Below are 26,845 nucleotides of genomic sequence, written 5' to 3' on the forward strand. Positions count from 1 at the left end.
TTCTGCAACTATGTGCAAATAACTGCTTCATCAGCAAATTCACAGTTAGCAACCATAAAATTGTAAACTGATATTTCACAGTGACTTGAATGCACAGCTTCATTCAGTACCCAGTCCATGTATGTGCTGAAAAGTGAGGTGGGTAAGGACACACCCCTATTTTACTCCACTACTTGCTCCCCCAACACTTAACAGCAATGTTAGTGTTTGAATACAAAACAGTTATGAGGTGAATAATCCCTGCAGAAAGCCCAGAATCATAGTTCTCACAGTGACTCCCAATTTAGGGAATCAAATGACTTCTCAAGACTGATATAGGCTACCAGCAGTCCCTCCTGAAACAACTCATACTGGCATTCCATAACTCAGCGGTTCCCAAATTTTTTTCTGGGGACCACCTCTTCAGAATGAAAATTTGCACATGCCACAATATTTTTTACTGATGAGACATACTTTAAAAAAAATAATTATAATACTGGCATAGAACAAAACATTATAATACTGTATGATCGTAGGATCCAGAAAATAAAAAAACCAATGCAGGTACATGAAAACATGATTCATTCACTAAATACCTGTACACAAATTCAATGAAAAGTGTGAGCTTGTTTTTGTGTGGTAATCTCATTTATATCAGGTTTAATTTGAAACAAACAAATTCTCATCTCTTCATCAACACAAATAAGCCTGTCTCTTCTCTGGTCTTTGATATTTATCTGAGCTGAAAATCCCTCTTCACAAAAATGTCATAGAAGACTGCAGAAAAATGACTAAAGCTCTTGATGAGATGCATGGATATTGTTTCTGATTGCATATCCAAAAGAGAGCCCAGTGGCATACTCTCGTGTTTCAGTTTCATGGCGCAATCACTTACAGTGTATGCTATTTCCTTCTCCTCATCTAATGTTGGATCTAAACAGATGGAAACTGCAAGGGGATCTCTAACCCAGTAAAGTTTTTCTATAAACAATAATGGGAAGTACTGTACTGATCAATATTTTCTACCAGTGCTGCAAGATGATCCTGTATGGGGCCATACAATTCATACACTTGTTTTAAAACTTTTTCACTAAGAACATTTCAAAGCTGTTGTATCATTCTTCTTTGCCAGAGTCAACTCTTTTTTTTTTTAAAGCAGTAAGTTTGTCTGTAGTCATATGGGCACTGCCATGCAAAAGTAACACACCAGAATTTTTAACACTGCACCTGATACACTGAAATGACACCTTTGCACTATTTAATATATAAATCACTAATTCTCATCTTAATTTCATCATTTTTACACTGCATTAATCATAATACTTTAATTACATTAGCTATAATAAAACTGAAAGCATTGCCACTCACCTTGCATAGAAATTACTAAAAAATATCAGCGAATTCTCTTCTTAAAAACTATAAACCCATTTTAAATACATTGCACTCGCATAACTCACGGACTTCTAACTAACGAATTATCTAACTCTCGGTGCCCTTATCTAAGTCACCATTATCACCAAACTCATGGAAAATGCTTTAACTTGCGTTTTTCCACTAGAAAATGGTTTATTTCTGAGGAGATGTTTAACTCATGGTATTGTAGTCACAACTCGCGACTGGAAGCCAATCATATTTAAGCACACAGTCATTGTGATTGTGTAGCCAATCAGAACAATGCTTTCTCCATCCATGCCACCTACACCTAGTGGCTAGTACTGCAACTAGGCCAGTGTGCCGAAACCACTACCTGTCTCTCGTCGACGTAAGCATTGTCATCAGTAGGATTTAGGAAAATGCTTTTCAGTATTTTTTATTATCATACACTAAGTGACAAGCCAAATGGTTTCCTGTACACCAGGAAACTATTTACTATGCTGGGTGGTAACCATATAACCAAATATTGGCACCTGGTGGTTTAGTGGGTAATTATTGTGCTCCAATCGGATTGAGCCGGTGAAGGTTTATATCCAAGGGATGGTTGGGGTTTATTGCTCACATAATGCCACTCAGGGATGAGTGAGATTGGTCACTCTCATCTTAAATGTCAGGACCAACTGCCTAGCCCCGAGCTCATACGTTCCTCATGGGGCAACGTAGGATTGGATGATGGATGGATGGATACAAGGATATGTAATGTCTTTTAATACTGTTTATTATCATTATAAGATATGCAGTACATACTTCTGAGACAGGATGTTAGTGTTAACTGGTGTTAAGAGGGGTTCCGTTAATGTTATACTAGGCTACCTGACACCATGGCAGAATCAAATATATTTTTCCCATAAGGTGTGTTTTTTTAACTCACGTTTTTCCAATTCATGGCATGAGTTCAGAAGGAAATTACAGTGAGTTAGGCAAGTGCAGTGTAATACATTTTAAGAAATGTCTCTAAATCTCTTACTGCCTTGAATCTTCCTGACACCTGACATTCTCATACACCGCTCCAGTATGGGGCAGTGCACAGTTTGGAAACCACTGCCATAAGTTCTTGAAGTGCTTGGAAACCCAGTAAATTTTAATGTTAATGTTAATTGCTCAGGGCAATGAACCTCTACCAAAGGGCCTTGTACTGGCATCATAAGCACACAGGCAAGAACTTTGTCTGGCTGACTGAGCATTGTAACACCACAGTAATTACCTGCAATCACATTGGTCTTTTTTGTCCTGCTAGACAGGGATGACTAAACCCCCATTCCAGTCATATACAATGACACCAGCCCACAAGATGACTTCTATGACTACATGTAATCCCCAGATCATGGTCACGCCCATGACCTTGATCAGTTCCACAATGATGCCACAAACACCAGCTGCCCTACAACACCAAATGTAAGAAAAAAGCTGACATTCTGGAACATATTTCTGACATATAATGAAGACAACCTGTATGTTATCAAGAGATGAGATGGTCAAATGGAAAAACTGAAAAGGGTTCCACATCAAAATGGCCCAACAAAATCGCCTCTCAGGGACATCTAGCTAATTCTCCTAGCTCCCACATCGGTCAGGGGCAACGTTTACCTACTATTCCTGGGCATCTTCCTCACAATTAGAACATGTATATATCGCTTTCCTCCCAAAGGAGTTCACCTACTTCTCAATGTCTTCTGTACTTCACACTTAAGGTGCATCTGTCACTTCCCTCCTTGACACATCACATCAAACAAAATCATCTGCTGGCAGAGAACACATCAAGCCTCTGGGAGTATATTAGCCAGTAGATGAAAGTGAGAATCAGAAGTGAAATATCCATCCATCATCTAATCGTACGTTGCCCCATGAGGTGCGCAGAAGCCCGGAGCTAGGTAAGTTGGTCCTGACATTTAAGATGACAGTGATCAGCCTCAGTCATCCCTGGGTGTCATTACATGAGCAATAAACCCCAACCATCCCTTGGATATAAACCTTCACTGGCTCAATCCGATTGGAGTGCCATAATTACCCACTAAACCACCAGCCACCAAAATTTGCTTATATGGCTACCACCCAGCACAGTAAATGGTTTCCTGGTGTACAGGAAACCATTTGGCTTGTCACTCAGTGTAGAGTCACCCACAGGCAGAAGTAAGAGGAAAGAATGAAGGAAAGAAAGACAGAAGAGGGAGTGTAAAGTCACCCATAGGCAGAAGGACGAGGAAAGTATGAAGGAAAGAAAGACAGAAGAGGATGGATGGAAAGAAGGATGGAGGAGAGGAAAGGGCAGACACCCGAGAGCAGCAATACATCGAGTGAGTGGACTGCGAGCACCCCCACCTACCGCTTAATTGGGTAAAAGTTTGTCCCCAACTGTACTGTATGTAATTCTGTTACTCAGCAATTTAAGTTTAATAATGATGCTAGGATGCTTAAAATATGATCTACAATATGAAAGCCTAGGGCAACATTTCTAGGATGCAATTGTTAGGGTTTCATGGGAACTAAAATCATGACCTATGGCTCCAGCTGAATTCTACCAGTAAGCTGTTAATTCTAGCTTACATGAACTGGCTTCCGGTTAATCTTGGTCTTAAGATGGCTGTAGGCAGCACTTCAACTGTATTTAATGAAGAATATGGTCATATACTCCATGTCTGTTGAGTCAGGAAAATGAGAAACCTTGTAAGGTAATTTATTTTCCTTTTAAGCTCCCATGGCCTCACAGATCAGAAAGCGCACATCTGACCAAAAGGCAAATTGCTCAAGCTTACTGAAAGATAAATGTTTAACATCAGAAAAAGCATACATCCACAAAGGGCTTCATGGATCAACCAAAATCCACTTTATGGGGAACAATCACAGTTCTCTTAATTGGGAAGCAGCAACCAAAGCCTTCTCAATGAGGAACATCTCATAAAGTTTTCTAAAAGGAGAGCATCTACCAATGTTCTCTTAACAGGGAAAACCAACAGAAGTCCTTTAAACAGGGAGCACCTACCAAAGCTCTCTTAACCTTTACCATGCTGCAGACCTCATATGAGGCATAATGAAGGCCTGCATGGGACAAACTGCAAGCCTAACATGAGGTACAATTTACACTGGTTATAACACAATGACTCAGGGCAGGTAAACTACCTTACAATGAATCAGCCTGCCAGGGGTTAATGGGGGGCACCTACCAAAGTTCTCCAAATGGGGAGCACCAATCAGTCTGCTTGATGAGGAGCACCAATTAATGTCTTCTTACTAGGGAGCATAAACCTGTCCTCTTAAGAGGGGGCAATGCCGTAGCCACTCCAATATGAGGAGTGCAAGGTGTGAAAAATGAATCATTCATTCAATGTTTTCTGACAGAAAAAAAAAGAAAAAAGCATAAAGTATAGTTTACATTCTCTTAACCTATGCTTGTTTAAAAATATACAATATTCTGTTCTCAACATCTGCTGCAACTGAAAGATACAGAGAATACATACTTCGTCAGCTGTACTATTTCTGTTGGTCTTGTATCGTCCAATTACAGTATGCCTTCTGTTTTTTAATGGAGTTTTTTGCCTCATTATGAAGGAAACATGTTTTTCTGGATGCTCATTTCCAGACAAAAATTGATAGTCTGTAAGCCTCTCTGCCCATTCTTCTCCCCAGTCTGCAAAACTGAAGTTGGTACTACTCTCTGAACTCTTTTGCCCATTTTTGTGTCTAAGTCTCACAGATTCCATTTCCTCTAACTTGAGTTTTTCAGTACTAGTAAGGTTTTTATCTTCTGAGTCTTTGTTTCTCACTGCTCCCTCTTTGCCTTTCTCTCCTTTCAATCCATGTGCCTCTGCTGTAATGGGATCGGAGAAAGTGCGTCGAAGTGATGTAGTTAACCTGTCTCTGACCCTGCCAATAAAGCTAGAGTCAGAGCAAGGGGAGTCTGAAGAGTGTGGAGAGGAAGAAGGATGGGCTTCTGTAGATGGTAACTCAGGTGCTGATGGGGAACAGGATAAAGCTGTAGCGCCTTCTAGCCCATCATGACATCCGGATTCATCATTTCCCGCTGAACACATGATATTCTTCTCCATAATGCTGAGCTGATGCTATACAATGAAGGCACAGGAAATCTACCCAGATTTTTCCATAATGTCACAATAATATGAAAGTATCATAACAAGAGCAGGTATGTCACATCATGCGCACAACCTTGAAGCTAAGCAAACTGACGTTATCTGCTGGGTGAGGCAGGAAGTGGCTTCCTTTTTGATATGCTGTGTATTGTAACAATACAGCTGTCAAAAGTACTTAGGATTTCCAGCAGTTTCAAAACTAATTGGTCTCTCTTCAGTGTATACCTCAGAGGACTTTGAAGCAAGCACAAAAGTAATTTAGTTACAGCTCCAGTAGCTGTTTGAATATAAGAAAGGGATTTGTCTAATTATCATGAAGTATGATTTTGAACTGCCACACATGCAGGGTGTTGAAAGTACTTATGTACACAATAATACAACAAATTATACACAATTATTCTACTCAAGATACAAAGTACTGAATACAAAATGTGTATGTAGTGGGTGAGAGTAGCATCTCAGATTGTGTAACAGGAAGTCTCAAAGAGCCTGATGACGCAAATGAGATTATGGTATCACAAATGCTGATACATCTATCATGGGAAACTTTGGTTAAACAAGGTTGAACAAAAATTAAAATTTATCTAGTATGTGCCACAATGAGGGCTAATTTGTAGTAGTGAAACACAGTATACACTGCATGGCACCAGACAATGTTATACAGTGTAGACTGTTTATGTTGGGTCAACAAAGATGCCTAATGACTAATGGGCTAGTGGCAGAGAGCTTTGCCTGAAATGGCTGTGCCTTAAATGCTGCATTTCAAACCCAGGGGATGACTGGGTATTTCTCTGTTACATGAAATGCTTCCAAGGGCACAGGTTTTCTACAGCTTTAATATTCTGGAATATAGTATTCTAGCTTTGGGCTTCTATTCTCCAAAGAGGGTAAAATGAGACTGACTTATGAACAAAGAAGCATCATTCCCCACAGTTTCATGTGGATTTGGAGCTAAGCACTGCCTCCCCATACAGGGAGTATTTATTACAAGCCAGGGATGTGTTCCAAAGTAGTATCTTGAGTTTTTCAATTCAGCTGGTACTGCTAACTAGGAGATATTGGCCAATTAGCTTTATAGGTAGCAATGCAACTTTAACAGGATATTTTTCTGCACTATACAGTGGACTCGAGAGCAATGAGGAAATTAAAAATGTTAAATTAGTAGTGGAGAGGATGGAGGGTGAAAGACTGACGAAGAGAGTGTATGTGAGTGAGGTGGAGGGGGGAAGAGGGAGGGGGAGGCCGAAGATGAGCTGGAGGGATGGGATGGAGAGGTATATGAGAGAGGGGGGTGTGAGTTGGGAGCGAGGCAGTGAAATGGCAGGGGACAGGGCAACGTGGAGGCGATTTGTTTGTGGCCACCCCGAATGGGATTGAGGCGTCTGGCAATAGATAGATAGATAGATAGACTTACTGTATGCTTTTCATTACTTACGGAAATTTTTGAGTACCTAACTCGCACATTTTTATGCAACTAACAGGACAAAACAAGGTGTTCCCAAAGGCTTTTACCTTAGGACTCTGAGGAACTGTCCCGAGGAGTCCTTGAAAGATGACTATGACTACATCTTTAAATCATACATGGATTTCCTACTCATTACTACATCTTCAAATCCAAGAAGAAAGCTTCACTGAGTGTATTTGCCACTCCACAGACAAGAAAGTTATGTTATGTGAGAGAATTGTGCTACCTAACAAAGCATTTCTGGTACATAAGAAAGTTAAGTGAGAGAACTGTGCCACCTAGCAAAGCATTTGCTGGTACATTTTTTAATATATATACGGTATGCACATGGCAGGAGCAGAAGTTATGAGAAAAGTGAGGGTCACTACTGGGAGTTTGGTGAGAAAGACTAATAAATAACATGGAAAACAGAGGGTTGGTGTGTAGTGTCCTGTTCATGGACTGTAATCTAGTTTAAGTTGGTGATACATTTCAGGGTATGGACAAATGAATCCCTGAGCATAAATATAAATGAGAAGATTCAACCTAAATCATATTACTCTCAAACATACATGGGAAACTAATCACAAGATAAATTGAAGAGAGTCTATGTTCATCAAATGCAAAAGTAATAAATTTACTGTAGCTATAAGTGTATGCCACATTCATTGCAGCTAATAAAAATGTTAACCAAGGCAATGGATATTTTTTGTTAGCTGAGCCATTAACAGACTTGGAAGATGAAGGGGAAAAAAAAAAACTCACTTGGAATATAGTGCCTTTCAGGAGCTTGTTGCATAGGCTGCAGCGGGTGTTGGGCTTGGGGAAGGTGGTGACAGTGAAGGTGTGGCCCAGTGTTTGGTTCTCCTCAGGGTTCAGGTACTTGCTGTCAGGGTGAGGTAGCTAGGGTGAGGTACAGACAGGGGCAGGCAGAATAATGTATGAGCAGGAGAAAAGAAAGTAAAGTAGGTATAGTATAGTAGGTACAGAATTGTGAGAAATGAGAAGAAAAAGCACAATAAGGCAGAGGCTGATGTAGGTACAATAATGTGAGGGTAACAGCAAAAAAAAGCACAGTATGGACGATGCAAAGGTATATACACTAATGCATGGATAACAGAAGAAATAACTGGAGTTGTGAGTTGTATGGGTGTGGTAGGCAGGGTATGATAAGGATGGGGAAGGGGTAAAGGCATAGTTTGATACAGTGACGTGAGAAAAGAACACAGAAGGGTATGGCAATGTCCGTAGGGTAGGCATATGAGGAGAGGTCAGAGGTGGAGGACAGTACAATAATGTAGAGGTAAAAACACAAAAGGGTATGGAGGGTATGGCAATGTGGGTGGGGCAGGTATAATGAGGTAAATGCAGACCAGACACAGATACAAATGCCAGTGCAATAACATGGAAAAGAAGAAGAAAAGTATATGGTAATATATGGAAAGAGAGGCAAAAGCAGGTACACTGATGGTCTAAAGTTTACTGACAATTCCATGCCAACATCATGTCCTCTCTTTCATATTTTTCATTTCTCCCCGGACATCACAAAGTATTCCTCCTTCTCATATTCTTTTTCTACATGCCTCACACTGCTATCAAATAAAAATATTTCATGTAACACCTTCCACTGCCACAGGTGACAGAGAAGTGTCAGTGAACTTGATCGTCATCCTGCAGGATTCAGACAAGTGAGTAACAGGAGCTGGAGACTCTCAAGTTATGGTGTAATATGCAGAGTAAACCACTGAGGAAGAGGTACCACAGTTCTGTACCTCCAAAACTGATATGAATTCACCCCAATATCACTACAGAATACTGAGGCAGGAGAAGGTATACCTGGGGACAAAATATTTTCTACTGTTCCACTGCATCTACCTCAGTCTCAGGGCACATCTGTCACTTTCCTCCCTGATGCATTCAATTAAACATAACTATCTGTGGGCAAAGAAACATACTAACCTTCTCTCAGCTTAGGAATATTAGCCAGCAGGGGAAAGTGAGAGGCATATAAGATGAATTATTATAAAAACTTTTGTCTCCAACAGTGCAGTTGCAGTGCAGATGCAATCATGATAGTGTCCAGGAAAAGACAGAGATCAAAGGAGGGTCATATGCATAAACAGGTGTAAAGTGGAATAAGGACAGATATTATAATGCTACTCTCTATTTTATCATACTGTATATTCATGTACACTCTACTGCTAGTCCTTGATTAGAATTTTTTCACTTAAAGCTGTTTCAATATTAAGCTGCTGATGAAGTAACACTATATTTCACTCAAAATTACTTGTGATTTATTATATGCCAGTTCTGAAGTCAGAAAAATGTGTTATTTTTGTGCTATTAAGCCCTTGGTCATAAGAAAGATGTCTAGTTCAGTTTCACCAAAAGTAGCACTTGGCCTGCACACATCTTAGAGGAATTAAAGTAAGTCAGGACTACCTGTACTTAAAACCTCTATATTACTATGCCTTTTGATAATACTTTGCGATGCCAATTTGTTTCCAGTATTGTCATAGCCTTTGCTCCACAAACTTTACCAGTACTTGGTAATCTTTACTCTAACATGGGAGTACAGTACAATCTCAAACAGACATGATGTAATTGCTTCATTAAGATATTCACCCATCAATTATGCCACTGATGAAGTTATGTGGCAGAAGGCAGTGTTCATCACATGAAAGGAATGTGGTACAAAATATAAAAAATTTTCTAAACAACTGGTGCAATAAATTCATGGACATCAAACTGGCTATACAGGCAGCAATGTAACTTTGTTCCTGTAATTTACTATGGACCTAATGGTAAAAATGAATGTACAAGAGAAACTTGTATTGAAAATATGATGCATCAGCAAGGCTCTTAGGATTTACCCTAATTTACATGCCACAGTAAAATTGTCTATTTGCTAAGCTACAATGTTATGTATGTTTCTGGGCATAACCCATGAGAATTACTTACATTGCCTGACTGATATTCTTCATCCATTTCTCCTTGGTGTCATTGTCCTTTGCGTAGATGGTATAGGCCTTTTTGTTGCCATTAAGAACAAGGTAGAAGCTATTCGCTTTGCTCTTGGTGTTGCCACCGGCACCCGACGTCGAATTCTGTACCTTGCATGACTCGAGACGCACCAAGTCCTTGTATACATACTTCTCATCCTGCCATATTCATACATACACAGACATACACATAAATACACATATACACAGTTGAGTATATTCATACCCAGAGTTATGCAGATGCATACCATTCAAACATACACATGCATACCCATATACACAGTTGTGTAAATTCATATCCAGGTTTATGCAGATGCATACCAACACATACACACACACCATTACATTCACAAAAACAAACACAATAATGACACACACACAGTCAAAGGCACACCCACAATCATCCAAGACAGGGAAAACAAATACATTTTATTAATGATTTGTAACACATTACATGATACCATGCTAAAAATAAAAAATAAATAAATAAAAAACTAGGCTGATAGTGGAAACCAGCAGTTAATACATTTTTATCAGTGAAGTAATAATACTGAGTGGCCACAATGTCCAGTTACGCCATGATCAATGATTCATATGACAAAATACAATGCAATGTAATCTTTAATAGGAAATACACACAACAACGTGTTTACACATTGACACATGCTGCAAGTTATTGGCTGTTTCTTCTTTTTCTCTTTCTCTCTCCCTCGTGACCAACTCCGGGCACAGATTTGACAGCTCATTTCCCTACGTCCAACAATCCTCTTATGGGTCACACTTTCACATGCCACTACTTCAGTACTGTACAGGTACTGATACCCACTATCCATAGTGAATACACGCTAGGGTTGTCTCATTTATAAATAGTGTGGTGGTTATTAGCAGGGGTGTTTTTATTATATCTTAGTGCGTCTTGCTCAGTTAAGTCTCTTTTAATGGACTTCAATTCATTAATCTGTTTCCTACCAGCCTGAGATCAAACATGTGTCCTTTTGGGAATAAAAAAAAAATAAAAAGTTTTTACTCGAATAACTTAAAGAGGAAGTAACAGGATTTTATGGTCACTCATTACATTCCCTTTACATCTAGAGTACATGCCATTATCCAGCACAATATTCTAATACTGCATAAATGGCATGCAGAGAGTTACTCCCTGAGCCATATCCAAACCAACAAACATCAATCCTGCATAACAATCCATGTCTTTTGTCAAACTTGTATGTGGATCAATACTAATAGCAAATATATAATCTTGTTTCTTTTCTTTAGCACTACTATACAGCTACTGCACAGAGTAATATAAAAACACCCATGAGTCTGTTTATCTATCTATCTATCTATCTATTGCCAGACGCCTCAATCCCGTTTGGGGTGGCCACAAACAAATCGCCTCCAAGTCGCCCTGTCCCCCGCCATTTCACTACCCTGCTCCCAACTCACACCTCCCTCTCTCATATACCTCTCCACCCCATCCCTCCATCTCATCCTCGGCCTCCCCCTCCCTCTTCCCCCCTCCACCTCACTCACATACACTCTCTTCGTCAGTCTTTCACCCTCCATCCTCACCACATGTCCAAACCACCTCAGTGTGTTCCTCATAACACTCCCTATCACATCCACATCAACACCACAACATTCCTTTATATCCTCATTCGTCAGCCTATCTCTCCATGTGACTCCACAGGCTCCTCTTTAATAACTCATTTCCACTGCTCTCACTCTTGACTTGTGTCCTTCCAACAACGTCCAAACTTCACTTCCGTACGTTAGAGTTGGTATCACAATACTGTCATGTAGTAACTTTTTCACTTCCATGCTCACTTCCCTGTTTCTTATCACTGCTTTCAAAGAACCAGCAACCTTTCTTCCCTGCTGTACCCTTTCAAGCACTTCACCCTCCAAACCTCCATCCTTACTCATCACACTACCCAAGTACAGTACTTAAACGTACTCACATTTTCCAATTCCTCACCATCCAACCTCGCTGTACATTCACTGACTTCACCTCTCTCAAAGACCATCACTTTACTCTTCCCTACATTCACCTTCAGATTCCATTTCTTACACACTCTCTCAAACTCATCCACCAAGCCTTGCAGCTCCCCTTCGTCTTCACTCAACAACACAGTATCATCTGCAAACAACAGTACAGGGAGTTTCCAAACACTATCCTCTCTCACCAGGGCCACTCCAACATCCACTACCCTACCTTGTCTGTTTATAAATACCGTAAATATTTCCATGCAGTACTCTGTCCATGCTACATATAATACAATACTGTACTGATAATGTACTATTCAATTTTCTGGCCAGAAGAAAAGTGCTAAATCACTTTTGTTTAAATTTTCCCCATTATTTCTCTGTTAATAGTATACTGAACAGTGACAAATGGTAACAGTACTTAGAAACTTTTATCTTAAAATGAGAGAAAGGGAAGCATCAGCCTAATCTGAGGTCTGGATATGGCCTTACTCTGATGAAAAATAATAATCTGAGGTCTGGATATGGCTCTAACTCTGGTGATGAAAGAAATTATGAAATATCTGGAATTATCCATTACTGTGCATTTCTCTCATAACTAATCCACAGTTTATGTCTGAGTGCTTGATTAACAATTTCAATAAGAAAATGTAATGCTGTACTTCTCTATAGTGATTTAGCTTTGGTGTGATATGAAGACATACAAATTATTAATTCAACAAAGCAAAGTGGTCACAGCTGAGTAATGTAGCCATAGTCCCTAAAAAGAAAATGAGAAATATACAACAGAGGATCAGATGATGATGATGAAGAGGATGATGTTTTTGAAAGATAATTATGAAAGATCATACACCAGAAAAACACACAAGTAAAAAAAAGCAGTAGAGCAGTGAAGAAAAACACACACGCATTAAAAAATCCACAGAAAAAATAATACCCAGAAGGAAATAAATTGGAACTATAGTAAACTCTCATTTATCTGGCGTCACAATAGCCAGCACTGGCTATTGTGCATTAATGCAATATCTGGCGCAGAAATGGGACGTAACTGGCAGTTCTATGCAATATCCAGCTTCGAGGTGTAACAACCAGCTTGCAAATGGTAGCCAACTGGCACTGTATTACTGTATTTTATCATTACTTTATTGTATTTTATGCTTATTTTCATCTTTTACTCATGGGAAAGTTTTCAGGATAGAAAGCTGAGACAGATAAAAATGCAATATCCGGAGTAGGGCTTGGCTGAATTATGATGGATAATTAAGAGTTTACTGTACTTACTGTACACATGTGCACAACACCAGGAGAAATTTTGATAAAAATCCATGCAACTCTTATATTAAGGAACATATTAAAATGTATCATACTGTCTCCATAACTAAGGTATGATGGGATTAATAATCATTTTAACATCAAGTTGATAATATTCCTATATGATCAAGCCTTAAAGCATGCATTAGCCAACAATGCAGTTAAGTTACCCCGAGTAATTTTTCCATAATCTGTGGGATGTACAGGAAATTACCATTGCAGCATGAAAATAAGGAAATAACTTTAAAAACAGCAAAAAGTTTTAATACAGATAAAAATGGTATGGTAATATATATACACTCAAACCACAATTTAAGGGACCTCCATTTATGGGGATTTCAGATTTAAGGGACTCTATATTCTACCTAACAAATGGACAAGACCATTCAAAAGTGATACGTAATGTCTAGGTTATACACATTAATACGTTTCTTTATACGGCACCCGTAAAATGATATTCATGATAAGATTGTCTTTATATGTGGTAACACAATGGACTTTTTCAAGTAGGGGACATTTTTAAGTAAGGGACAAGTTGATTCCCCATTTAGTCTCTTAAATCGAGGTTTGAGTGTGTGTGTATGTATGTAAGTATGTATATATACATATATATATATATATATATATATATATATATATATGTATGTATACAGTCAAGTCACCTATGGTGCAGACTTCTATGGCACGGTTATCTATGACACGGAGAGGTGCCAGACCCCCCCCAAAATGAACCATGCGCATAAACTACCTATGGTGCAGGCACAACAAGGTTTGAAATGCGCAGGCAAATTCCCCTGACAGCACGCTCCCCTGTTTGTAAACAAAGAGGATGGCGACCACTTCAGCTCCATACTACGAGTGCTCCAACTGTGGACTTTTTTCTCTCTTATGAGGAGGTTAAACTTCACCAAATTCATTGTGTTAAGTAATGAAACAATGAAGATTCTTTGGGTATTGCGACTAGTTTATAGGTTTGTTCGTAAAACCGCTATGAACGGGTTAGTGAAGAAGCACCTACCTCTGAGCTAAGATGAAGTATAATGCCTCCCATCATCATCGTCACGTAAATAAGAATGATTATTAATGTGTTAAATGTGAGTTTTGTTGACACGTGAGCATACAAACTTTATCAAATAAACTTCTTCAATCAGTGCTTGACCAGGCAGCCTCCGCCATCTTTAATGTTTTGGTCGGTCAGCTGATCTGTGTCTACTTGGCCGAGCTTTTTTTCCCTCAATCTGCAGCGCGTGGTATTGCCCAAGTAGACACAAGGCTGATCACTCTCCCCTTTTTTGTGCCTATTGTTACGTGAAATACATGCATTGACTGATTGCTTGATTGTGTGCATGTGTACAGTGGGGAAAAATGGGGACAAGTAGGGTGAAACGGGGGACTTTGGGTGAACGTTCAGAACCAAATTCCCTTTTTTCCATATGTTTAGTTATATGTATGGCACGGTTTTCCTTGGCATGGGCTTGGTCCAGAACCGATTAACCGTGCCTTAGGTGACTTGACTATATATACGAGTATATGATATGAATTATGTACTGGAAAAATTAATCAAAAAGTATCATCACAGATTAGTCATAATAGTACCAGACTGGTAAATAAAATCCACAGCATAAGAACCTGACAAAATTAAAGACGACTGTTGTTTTTCCCGAGACTATTTTTGACCCTTGGTTTGAGCTGGAAATTTTGGTAGTGGTCAGTCTCAATATTACGCACACTGAAGCCTCGAATAATGCAGCTAAATACTTCTGGTATTTTGCTGTGTCAGTGCTTCTAGCCACTTGGCCAAAGTCACCCATTTGCCCCTATATCTCACAGGTAATTACCCAAAACACCTTGTCATCACATAAATGGAATACTGCAACAATGAACTGTAACAGAAACTGTAACTCTGGCTATTGGCAATAATACAATGGGCTGTCATAGAAATTACAACTCTAGCAATAGTGCAGAGTTCATCCATCCATCATCTAATCCTATGTTGCCCGATGAGGAGTGTAGGAGCCCGGGGCTAGGCAAGTTGGTCCTGACATTTAAGATGAGAGTGACCAGCCTCACTCATCCCTGAGTGGCATTACATGAGCAATAAACCCCAACCACCCCTTGGATATAAACCTACACAGGCTCAATCCAACTGGAGCGCCTTAATTACCCACTAAACCACCAGGCATCATAACTTGTTTATATGGCTACTACCCAGCACAGTAAATGGTTTCCTGGTGTAAAGGAAACCATTTGGCTTGTAACTCAGTGTAGAATCACCCATAGGCAGAGGGAAGAGAAAAGAATGAAGGAAAAAAAGACAGAAGAGCAAGGAAGGAAGAGAGGAAAGGGCAAAATTTACAAACTGAAGGAGTCAGTGGGCAATGTACACTCCACTCAGCCCTGGGTGGTGTAAGTCATCTACTTGTTACCAAGGCACCTGCCTCACACCTCACCACACCTCTGTAACTACACACAGTTCCCCAATAGCAACTACTGTCATAGATTTTTATGTAGCTTTTCACTTCACTTTTTGTCAAAGGATGTAACGATGCTGACTACAACTGAGACATCGACTCACCACTCAACACTCTTTTGTCTTCCACTACACGTTTTTGTTAGAAAGAACTCTGCTATTTATATGTTCTTAAGAAAATTTTGGTCCAGATACGTTCTAACGTATTGTGATCGAAAAACAATATTCTTTGCTATCAGCACAAGAATGTGCATAAACAGCAAGAATCAGTTGACACATATTAACTTTGCCCCACTAGTGTGAGGTGCCTGGGTGTGACTAAGGCAACCATGCTAAACCTCAACACACCACTATAACTTTGATATTCCCCCACTATCAACTCCAGTTACGGAATATATATATATATATATATATATATATATATATATATATATATATATACTGTATATATATATATATATATATATATATATATATGTATGGAGCTTCTGTGGTACAGTGGTAAAATGTGCATTTCCGTACACTGGAGAGCGAGGATTCGCGCCCCGCCAGGGTAATAAACTTTGGGAGCGTTCTCCTGGCCACGTACTGCTTGGCGGACACAAGGGGTGCTGTGGTTGAACCAGCGTCGCATACTGTAAAGTATGCTTGCACCCAGTCGGCTTGCACGGGCCGATTACACTTGGTTCACAGACTACACACACATCCAAAGCCACTCCAGCACTAAAATTACACTTACAAGCAATTCTCACCCTACATACAATCTCTACCAAACAGCCTAAGCCACTTGGTAGAGATACATTGGCTGTATCGTCCCGACTTCGGTCGGGATAGGCCGGTCCTGCAGTGGATACTCAAATGGCTGATGATGATGATATATATACAGTGTATATATATACATTATTTTTTACTTTACTTCTTGCCACATAACCATGAGCATACATAAGACACAGTAAAAGATTTCAAACCCCAAAATAATGTAAAATTATATGATGCTGACCACACCTGACTTGAATTATGTCACCTTCGGCTCATGCCAAGAGGAGGTGCAGCCCCATGTTATAGCTGTTACTTGCATCTCTAATGGAAAGTCATTAGAAAAAAAAAGAAAATCAACACATTACTCGATGCTTCAGCGTACTGCACAGCAAGCTACTCTGCCAATGGGAGTGATTCACAGCAGTGGATTTTATAAAGCATATTACAGTGTGCTTCCTATCAAGGCACTACAATAAGCACAAATTTGAAATATATGAAGAATTTAGTGCTCTTTCTGAATAAATCAATAAACTCAACAGATACCCACAAATATGACTGTGCCTTGATACTCTATATGGTGAATTCTACACAATATTAAACTACCTGTTATGGGGAAGACTGGTTCTACACACACAGTACTAAGAAACATGAGTCTGTTCACCAACACGAACACTGTGCCCACAAATAAGTAGCATGTACATTGACAAGTTGTTAGTTTAGTACCTCTAAGGACACCTCACCCAAGGACCATCTATTGGAATTAAGGCTTAGGAACAGCTCGGATAATCTCTGCCAAAGAAGGTTTTATATCACAATTCCATCATGCATACTGTGGGAAAGCAACACAGCAAGGTTAAAATGCCTGTATTTATGCATACCACTGTTGAAAGACCAACAGCCATTGGCCATTATATTGAGTGGCATGTTGCTCTACAATATACCTTTTCTTGAGAGTCAAGTAATAGGCTTGTGCAGAAAAAAAAAAAAAAAATCCCTGTCAGGAAGTCATGGAGGCACCTTCAGTTGGACTAGGCCTCAGTGTCATATAACCACAAATAAACACAGGAAGGCTTTATTTCTACAGTCATAAGTAAGGAGGTGCTATAACTCTATTTGGCCATCATCATGATCATCCAATCATTGTTTTTGGTCTGTTAGGAAGACCAAGGCTAGGGCTAGTCTATCTGGTCTTATCTTTAAGGTAATGGTGACCAGTCACTCATCTCCATGTGGCATTTGTGAACAATAAACTTTTACTACCTCACAGATGTTAACCTTGTAGGGCTACATCCTGCTTGAGTGCCCTAACCCATAAACCCATCAAGCATCCACTACTGTAGTTATGTGGTTATCATCCAACACAGTAATGGGTTTCTTGGTGAACAGGAAACCACTTAGTGTGGAGCCACCTAAGGTAGAGCTGCAAACAATGAGTGGATGGTAGGCATCCTCACCTACAACAGACCTATGACACCAGTGTGTAAAATTAATTTCAATCTCTTCTCAAAGCTTCAGCCTTTATGGACGCTCCTTCCACTATGTTTTGCAGGTTGCCAGTTTTGTCCAACAGGTGTTAGGTCCAACATGTCACTCTTTTGGCACCATCTCAGAAACCAAGCTGGGATTTTCAAAACAGCATCATGCCAGATGCAAATCTTTGTTTACAGGATTCTTATCATGCCAGAACCCATGTTAAACACTTCTCTGTTTGAAGTCATGTCCAACACCTCGTAGTTCGGACACCAATCAGCGATACAAGTCCTGGGGTCACATCTAAGATGATGACAACCCCTATCTTGGGAACTAACTTGGATGTGCCTTCCAGTCTTAATGGTTCCCCATGGTTCACAGGATGAACCTCTTAGGATCTTTGACTGATACCATCATGCCACTTTCAATCACCCTGGTGATATCCCAGACAGTGGGCTGTAGCACTGCAAACACAAGGTCTGCGTTATGCAATCATTATGTCATGACCCAGGATGCTTCAATAATGGGGAAAGCAGACACATGGCTGCACTGTCATGAACAGTACAGTAACTAGTGTGGCACTGAAGAAGGTTGACACTGCTCTCACTTGAGCAACTGAGTGACTGTGGCAGCTCGTCAAGGTAATGCTGACTTAGTCAGTTGAATGTGCACATTCACTTGCCAGCAGTCTCATTACTATCAACCTGAACTAAGGAATGTGCAGCATGTTATCTTGCTCTTCTGTACCCTGCATGCCTCTGCCACTTGTGATATTGTGGGAAGCACATGCCCTTTGATACCATGGAATGGTAAAGCTTGAGGTCAAGGAAAATGCCAAGATGCAGAGCACATGGAGCCACCAGATACTTAAGAGACTAGGGCCTGCACGTCTATAAGAAGTTAGCAGGTGGAAATCAGCAAAACTAAAACTAAAAATCAAAAATAAGAAATGAAAAGAATGGCAGTCACAGAAGACCATTAAATGGAACCGTGAGAGGCCATGACTTAAAACCAGTTCGCCTCAGGCCTGCAGTCTAATAGTCTATCTATCTATCTATCTATAGCCTGACACCCTAATCCCGCAAAGGGTGGCCGCAGACAAAACGCCTCCAAGTTGCTCTGTCACCCACCATTTGACTACCCTCCCCCCAACTCACCCCCCCCTCCCTCATAAACCTCTCAACTCCATCCCTCCACCTCATCCTCGGTCTACCTCTCCCTCTCCCTCCCTCCACCTCACCTACATACACCCTCTTGGTCAGTCTTTCATTCTCCATTCTCTTCACATGTCCAAACCATCTCAGTGTATTTCTCCTAATCTTCTCAACCATATCCACATCCACCCCACAGCGTTCCTTCACTTCTTCATTTGTCAACCTGTCCCTCCACGTCACTCCACATGCTCCTCTCAAGTAACTCATTTCCACTGCTCTCACTCTTGACTTGTTCCCCTCTTTCAAGGTCCATGCCTCGCTTCCATACGTCAGGGTAGGGATCACAATACTATCATGCAGTGACTTCTTAACTTCCATACTCACCTCCCTATTTCTCATCACTGCTTTCAGTGTACCAACGACCTTCCTTCCCTGCTGTACCCTTTCACACACTTCATCCCCCAAAGTTCCATCCTTACTCACCACACTACCCAAGTACTTGAATGCACTCACATTCTCCATATCCTCATCATCCAACCTCACTGCACACTCTGTGACTTCATTCCTCTCAAAAAAAAAAAAAAAAAAAAAAAAAAAAAACTTGCCTAAACCATTCATATCACACTTCAGCAAACCCATAAAAGAATTTGTAAGGATTTGATCAAATAAATGTCTCAAAAAAGGGGAGTGATGAATGAACAGACATACAAGGACTGTAGTACATAAAGTACTGTACAACCTGCCACAGTGGAATGGACGCACTGTCAAAGATGGAAATATGGAGAAACAGCAAGCAGATGACCGTTACTCCCAGTCCTTCATGCATCCAACAGTTCAACTCTGGAACTGTCTCCCTCTGTCTGTATTTCCTACTGCCTATGATCTCCAGTCTTTCAAACGCAGTGTATCCAGGCATCTCGAAATAGATGGATCTGGATTTTGGCTCTCTGTTATCATGTTTTTGTTTTTTCTTGGAGGGGAAAATTTGTGGGCCTTTAGTTCCTTCTTCCTTGTATTTAAAAAAAAAAAAAAAAAAAAAAAAAAAAAGGCAGGATGCCAGGTTCACCGCTGGCTTGTGCTAAAACTTGTAATCACCACCACAAGCAAAACATTAAGGTGAGTTTCAATTAACTTTTATAAATAGAATGAGTAATAGCACCTCTCTACTCAATTTAAGGCTGTGTTAAAGCCAACTTCTCACTATGTCTGGGTGTGGCAAAAGGACACAGAGGCCAGACCTCTCTCATAAAGGTGATATATATATATACACAGTACAGTAATACCTTGATATACAATACCCCTAGATGCGATACCCCGGCTTAACGATGGGGGTAGAAATACCACCATACCCTGCCTCATGATGGTCATACCCCATTTTAACCAAGGGTTTTTATTTATTTTTACCGATTTTTATGATATTTTAGACTAAAATTGTATGTTTGGTTTGATTTATTAACTGTTTTTAGAGTAAGATTAATGTATTTAGCTGTAGGTGGGGTGAACATTGTCATTTTGGGGTACAGTTTACTAAGCTTGATTTTTTTCAGACATATTTGATGATTTTCAGATTTTATTTGTTCGCTTTAGTGAGTTATTTACAGGTGTTAGGCTTAGGTTAGCTTCCTTGACAGTTGTTACACCATTTAGATTGGCTTTAAACTTGTTTTTGGGCTCATTTGGGTGGGTTTTGGGCCTGGTTTGGGGGGAAACCCAAGGCTGATAAATGGTCCACATTGAAATGTATGTTAAACGATTCCCTACCTAACAATGGGGTTTTACCTAACCAAGTACATCGTTATGCCGGGGTATGCCTGTATACGAGGGGGGTTCAAAAAGTTTTGGCAACAGGGTAATAAAAGCAAAATTAATAGAGATACACATTTACTGAAGTTCATACTCCTTCAACATACTCTCCTCTAAGGTTTACACACTTCTGGAGCCGTGTCATCCTCTTAACAAAGCACTCCAAGTACTCAGAAACTGGTATACTCTTCAGTTCTGATTTTATCCTCCTGGCAAGGTCCTGTTCCCTTCGAAGAGGATCCCAGTAAGTTTTTCTGACAATTTAGGGAATAGCCAAAAGTCACAGGGTGCCGTCCTGACCTGGCACCATGTGACTTTTGGCTATTCCCTAAATTGTCAGAAAAACTTGCGGGGATCCTCTTTGAAGGGAACAGGACCTTGCCAGGAGGATAAAATCAGAACTGAAGAGTATACCAGTTTCTGAGTACACGGAGTGCTTTGTTAAGTGGATGACACGGCTCCAGAAGTGTGTAAACCTTAGAGGAGAGTATGTTGAAGGAGTATGAACTTCAATAAATGTGTATCTCTATTAATTTTGCTTTTATTACCCTGTTGCCAAAACTTTTTGAACGCCCCTCGTATATATATATACTGTATATATACATACATACATGTATACTGTATATATATATAATATATAAACTATATATTATATATATATATATATATATATATATATATATATACAGTATATATAATATGACAGCAAATAAAGTAATGTAAAGAGTACTGTACTGTATAAACCTAAAATACAAATATTTCACATATTTCAGTTTACACGGATAATACTATAATCAGCAACACTAATTAAGATCTGGTATGCAGTAATGAGTGGAAAGTAGTGTTAGAATGGATGTTTTGTTAGTAAAAGCTCCATCAATACTTGATATGCCTTATCCCTTGCCAATATAGTACACCTCAAACTGACAAATATATGCAATCTTATCATGTATCATTTAGAACTAGGCATTACCTGCATGTTGCCTAAATAATATGGCATTCAATGCTAGCATTCCATTATTATAACAGTTAGCAACTAACAAGTATATAAATAAAATTTAATTACCCTGGTCTGTCTGCTGCAGATCACCAAAACTTTGTCGAACACAAATACATATCTGGAAGAGCAAATGAGAGAAAAAGAGGGTAAAGCAGGGAATAACACTGACATCAGGTGATGAGTGACTTGTGACACTCAGTTTACATTACTTTCTAGGGTTTATATAAACAGAACTTAAAAGTCTTACTAATTTGTCTTGCAACCAGCCATCCTGCCATTCTAATACTTTACAAAACTATACCTTTTCATGATGGTACAGTGCTTCTTGATAATTACTCTTAAGAGAAAATTTTAACTCACACTGGCACATAAAAATTACTTCAAAAAAGAAACTTGCACTTCAATTTCTCACTCAACTATTCACTCAACAGTCTAATATTTTATGCCCATTAACTTCCACTTAACTTCTTTATGGATCTTTGCCACCACTCTACTGTGTGCTGACTAATGTATCTGTGATAATATCACAATTTTCTGTCACCCTTACCTATGCACAGTGAAACAATAACTCATTACCATCATCCTGATCTTTTTTCCCCCCAAAGGATGGGATGAGTGGGATCCAGAAACTAGAAAAGATAAAATAAGAAAGTGAGATTGCTATCAACAGCATGCCCAGTAAAATGGACCAGACAGTCATTCATACATCACTGAAGTCTGGGATCCTGATTCTACCTCACAGACCTTACCATCTGCATATTTTTTGTTCTTTTCTTTAAAGAAGTGCTATACACATACACCTACCAGAGTGAATCAATAAAATGACTCAAGTTACAAAAAGAGGTACCACTCACTTGTCATGTGCTCCATTAAACAGATTTCATCCAACCAACTTGATTCTTGTCAATTTCCTAATGTCATCATATTTCAAAATTCACTTTCTCTCATATATATTTATCACATCCATCCACCTTCTTGGCCTACAAAGCCTCTTCCCACCTTCAAACTCACTCACCCACTCACACCCTTTTCACCATCCTGCCTACATCCAATCTCTTCTTATGATTACAGCATCTAAGTACATTCTCAACTACCAGTTATTAACAAACTTCCAAACATATCTTTCAATAAGCTCAGTGCATTTCCTGCTCCCTTACTGGCCAGTAAAACATGAACTCACCTAAGAAAAGACAGCATTAATGAGTTTTCTATTTGAAGACAAGAATGGCTGGTGCAAAGATTTAAAATATAGGCTCCAACAGCATGCATTGTCACCTGTCCTGTAAGAGCTGTAAAGTCATAAGAAATTGCTCCATGCCAGGTCTAAGCTGGTTGGGTTGGTAAGCCTGCATAGTACATCAAATGGACAGGTTTTAAAATTCATTCTTGCAGCATCCATATTCAACAGTCTGTGTCATAACAGTAATGAGTAATGGGTACCATAAAACAGCATTTGGCTGTTGGCTGGGTATATGAATAGTACTGAGGGACTACTTAATTGCTATCCCTATCAAATACTGGATGTTCTAAATGAATGCAAAGTACAAGTTTAACATCAAAAGCAATGGCGTCTCACAGAAAACTTGCACTGTACTGTAAAACTGATGGTGAACTGCATACCAGGATTATATTTTGGAGCAAAAGAAAAATGTCTAATAAGGAATGTAAATTCAAGAGATATAAGATGTGGACTGTGAGATATGTAGAGACAATGGAAGAAAAAAAATTACATCAACAGTACAAAAACCCTTAACCCCTACAACCCAAGGACATTTTTATTTTATTCTCACTGCTGCCAGATGAACTTATTTAATTTAGGAAGCGCCACCTGGTAGTGAAGGAAACATCTCTCAAAGGCAGTTTGAAACATCTCTCAAGCTAAATAATGTCATCTGGAAACTGGAAGAATAAAATGAAAAAGACCATTGTACTGAAAACTTTGAAGGAATTTGAGGAATGTTGGATAAATGACAAAAACTAAGAAAATGAAAGTACTGTATACAGTATATGATATTTAACTGTGGACGCTCTTGAAAGCCCATGTTAGATAAAGATACAGTAAAACAAATCTAAACAACCCTGGAGTTTACATAGGAATACATAGAAATCCATGTTGTGAAATTTGGTAAGCATCTCAAATCTGGATCTTGTGCTTCAAGATAAGCAAGTTTTGAGATGCATTATATTTACAAAGGAGGGTTCATGGACCATATTCTTGTAAGATTAGGATGCTTTCCTGCATTTCTGCCGTAGTTTTTAAGTTTGTGAGACTGACAAAAAAACTGTCTTGTGTTAATCATCATTTGGCTCTGACTTTGTTTCTGGATGCTGCAGCAGCTGCTGATGATGATGATGATAATTCTATATCTTTTTGCGGGTGACAAACTGGATAAATAACTAACATGAAATCATTACCATGTCATAACCGAAAACGAAGCGGCAAGGAAGAGATACTTCATTACTGAGGATTCTAACTGACAAAGACATGGTTTCACTGTACTGTAGAAGTGAGTAAGCCTAAATTCTTTATGACAGGAAAGAAAGCGCCACATTATTAAACCATTCCCCCTGGTGCTGTAAATTTTTTTTTAATTCTTGCTGCCACCAGATGATTTATGGAAGGCATCGAAGTAAAGATCGAGTTTCTGAGGACTGTATCTAACCTCTCCAGTTCAAAGTCCCTCCAAGGATGTATACAGTCATCTGCAGGTAGCAAGAAAATAAAACAGAAAATATGTCACCAAACAAAACAGGTTAAAACGGTGAATATAAAGGTGTGAGCAAGGCCTTTACCCTTGATTGCACTATTTTTTTTTTTTTTTTTTTTTTTTTTTTTTTTTAAGCAGTAAAGCAACTTACCAAATCAATTTTTCTTCTTCCTGATATTCTGTTACATTTTCTTATTATTCCTGGGGTGAGAAATAAATATTTCTTGTTAAATCTGTTTCCCCGTTGTTTTAGTTCTTCCGCTCTGACAACTCGTTTGACTCATCAGTGTAATGGTGGAAGGGACTATCCAAACCTAAATGTTTAACTAAACCTAGCCTAATCTAGCTTAACTGCACCTAATACAGGTAATCTAACCTAACGTAACCTCCAGTTAGGAAACTGGGGAACGAAATCCACCTTTGTGTACGTCAAGTAAGTTTCTTCCATCACACAGAAAACAATCAATCGTAGGTATGGCTAAAGGAACGCAATTATAATAACAGGGGGGGAAATTTTTCAGCAGGAAAGGTAATTCACCACCCTGAAAGTAGTCAGAAAAATACAGAAAACAAACTGGAAGAATATGAACTGAATTGGTGAGGTTTTTCTGCTGCTTATAGTAAAGCATACTGTACATTTACCTTTTTTTTTTTTTTAAATTCTTGTTAATCTCCCTTTTCTTCCTGTAACTTTTGATTACTCTTCTTTCCACTTACGGTGGCTCTGCATTAAGTGAGAAGCCTAATGATTTCGCATAACCTAGGAAACCATTTACAATGCTAGGCGGTAATCATAGCCAATTTATAGGGTGATGTGAAGCCTACTGAGTGGAGATGCAATCTTTTTTTTTTTTTTCTTTTTTCTTTTTTTTTAAATAATGTGTCTGACTCTGGGCAAAGGCTTCATAGCTCACTCCCAGGGCCCAGTAGTTCTCCTACATACCATACACCTCCACACGTCACCACTTCAATGCTAACACCCACTGTTCTTATTGAATGTTGGCTAGGGCTGTCTCATACAGGACTGCTGTATTGGTATTAGTGGTGGTACTTGTATGAGGTGGTACTTTTATGACATGTTGGCGGGTCTTCGGGTAGATCAGTAAAGTCTGTTTTATGAGATTCAAATCCTTAGACTGTTCCCTGCCCCAGCGGTGCAGCCGAGTCCATTAGGACTGCAGGTCACCTCTCCACTGATTCAGCCACCACCTCCCCCATGCAGCATCCATCCATGAACCAAAACTCCACAATATTCCCTATGACTCGTTGTGGCGAGGTGCTGTTAGCTGTAAGGGGATACTGGTTCACAGCACAAGATGGCCCTGCTGGGGCAGCTGCTTGTCCGTGATAGTAGCAGTAGTAGTTGTTCCCTAGGCAGTCTGGCCGAACAGCCCCGAGTCCCTTAGGAAGGCCACGGGCAAAACCGGACTTTCCCTCAGAGCTCTCAAAGAGTGTGTGTTGTGTTGTTGGCATAGGAGATTGTGTGCAATGCAGTCTTCCATAATGTGCTTAATAGTATGGGGTGCTATGTTACATCCTGGACAGGCGTCAGCAACATAGTCTTCCAGTCTGCTTAGCCTGATAGACTGGGGTTCATCAATAACAACAAAAACTTCTAGAAATATCTCTGAAGAAACTATCTGTAGTGGTGGGGTCAGAGAGTCACCATTAACCACTTCACAACTGGACTTTCTCCCTGTGCTGAATAAAAATTTATGAAGGTAACAAGAATGGAATTTACAAAATGTTACAGATTGCAGGGGTCAATCTCCGAGTCATTTATGGAACAATGTGACCGAGAGATGTGATCAGCTTGCATGTCACGGGACAGTTCCTTCTGACTTTTTCCTGCTGGCTTCAGCTGGAGGGTTTGGAGGGCGAGGGTGAGCCTTCTTCTTTGCTATCCTTACCTCATTCTAGTAGTTCAGTTACTCTTCTAGGTGCTGCTTAGCATGGGCCAACTGGCCTACTGTAGCTATCCTCTCTTCTTATGTTCTTATGTTCCCCTCACAACCTCAATTTTAATATCATAGATCACAATATCTTCTGACATAACCTAATATAAATTTCACTTGTAGAAATGGGAAACAATTCTGTTACTTTCATTTCTTAATTCTGAACTAAAGTGACAATTTACAAGACCATGGTTAGACCAATTTTAATTTATGGGCATGAGTCATGGTACAGTACAATTGCAACAGATCAGAAAGTATTAGGATTTGAGAATAAAATACTGAGAAGGA

General features: G+C 39.5%; 1 protein-coding gene across 1 annotated transcript in view; it reads right to left on the minus strand.

Moving 5' to 3' along the window:
• Vav (Vav guanine nucleotide exchange factor) overlaps window positions 1–26,845 on the minus strand; it is a 75,030-nt gene that overhangs the window by 15,224 nt on the left and 32,961 nt on the right. Inside the window, exons 12-15 of the mRNA XM_080275448.1 lie at window positions 21,961–22,012; window positions 17,191–17,256; window positions 9,904–10,103; window positions 7,708–7,828 (exon numbers count right to left, since the gene is read on the minus strand). Coding sequence (XP_080131574.1) covers window positions 7,708–7,828; window positions 9,904–10,103; window positions 17,191–17,256; window positions 21,961–22,012 — 439 coding nt within the window. The remainder of the gene's footprint in view (window positions 1–7,707; window positions 7,829–9,903; window positions 10,104–17,190; window positions 17,257–21,960; window positions 22,013–26,845) is intronic.

Source organism: Coenobita brevimanus, chromosome 61, assembly GCF_032717465.1.
Source record: "Coenobita brevimanus isolate Jiangsu-jjx chromosome 61, ASM3271746v2, whole genome shotgun sequence".
Taxonomy (NCBI): Eukaryota; Metazoa; Arthropoda; class Malacostraca; order Decapoda; family Coenobitidae; genus Coenobita; species Coenobita brevimanus.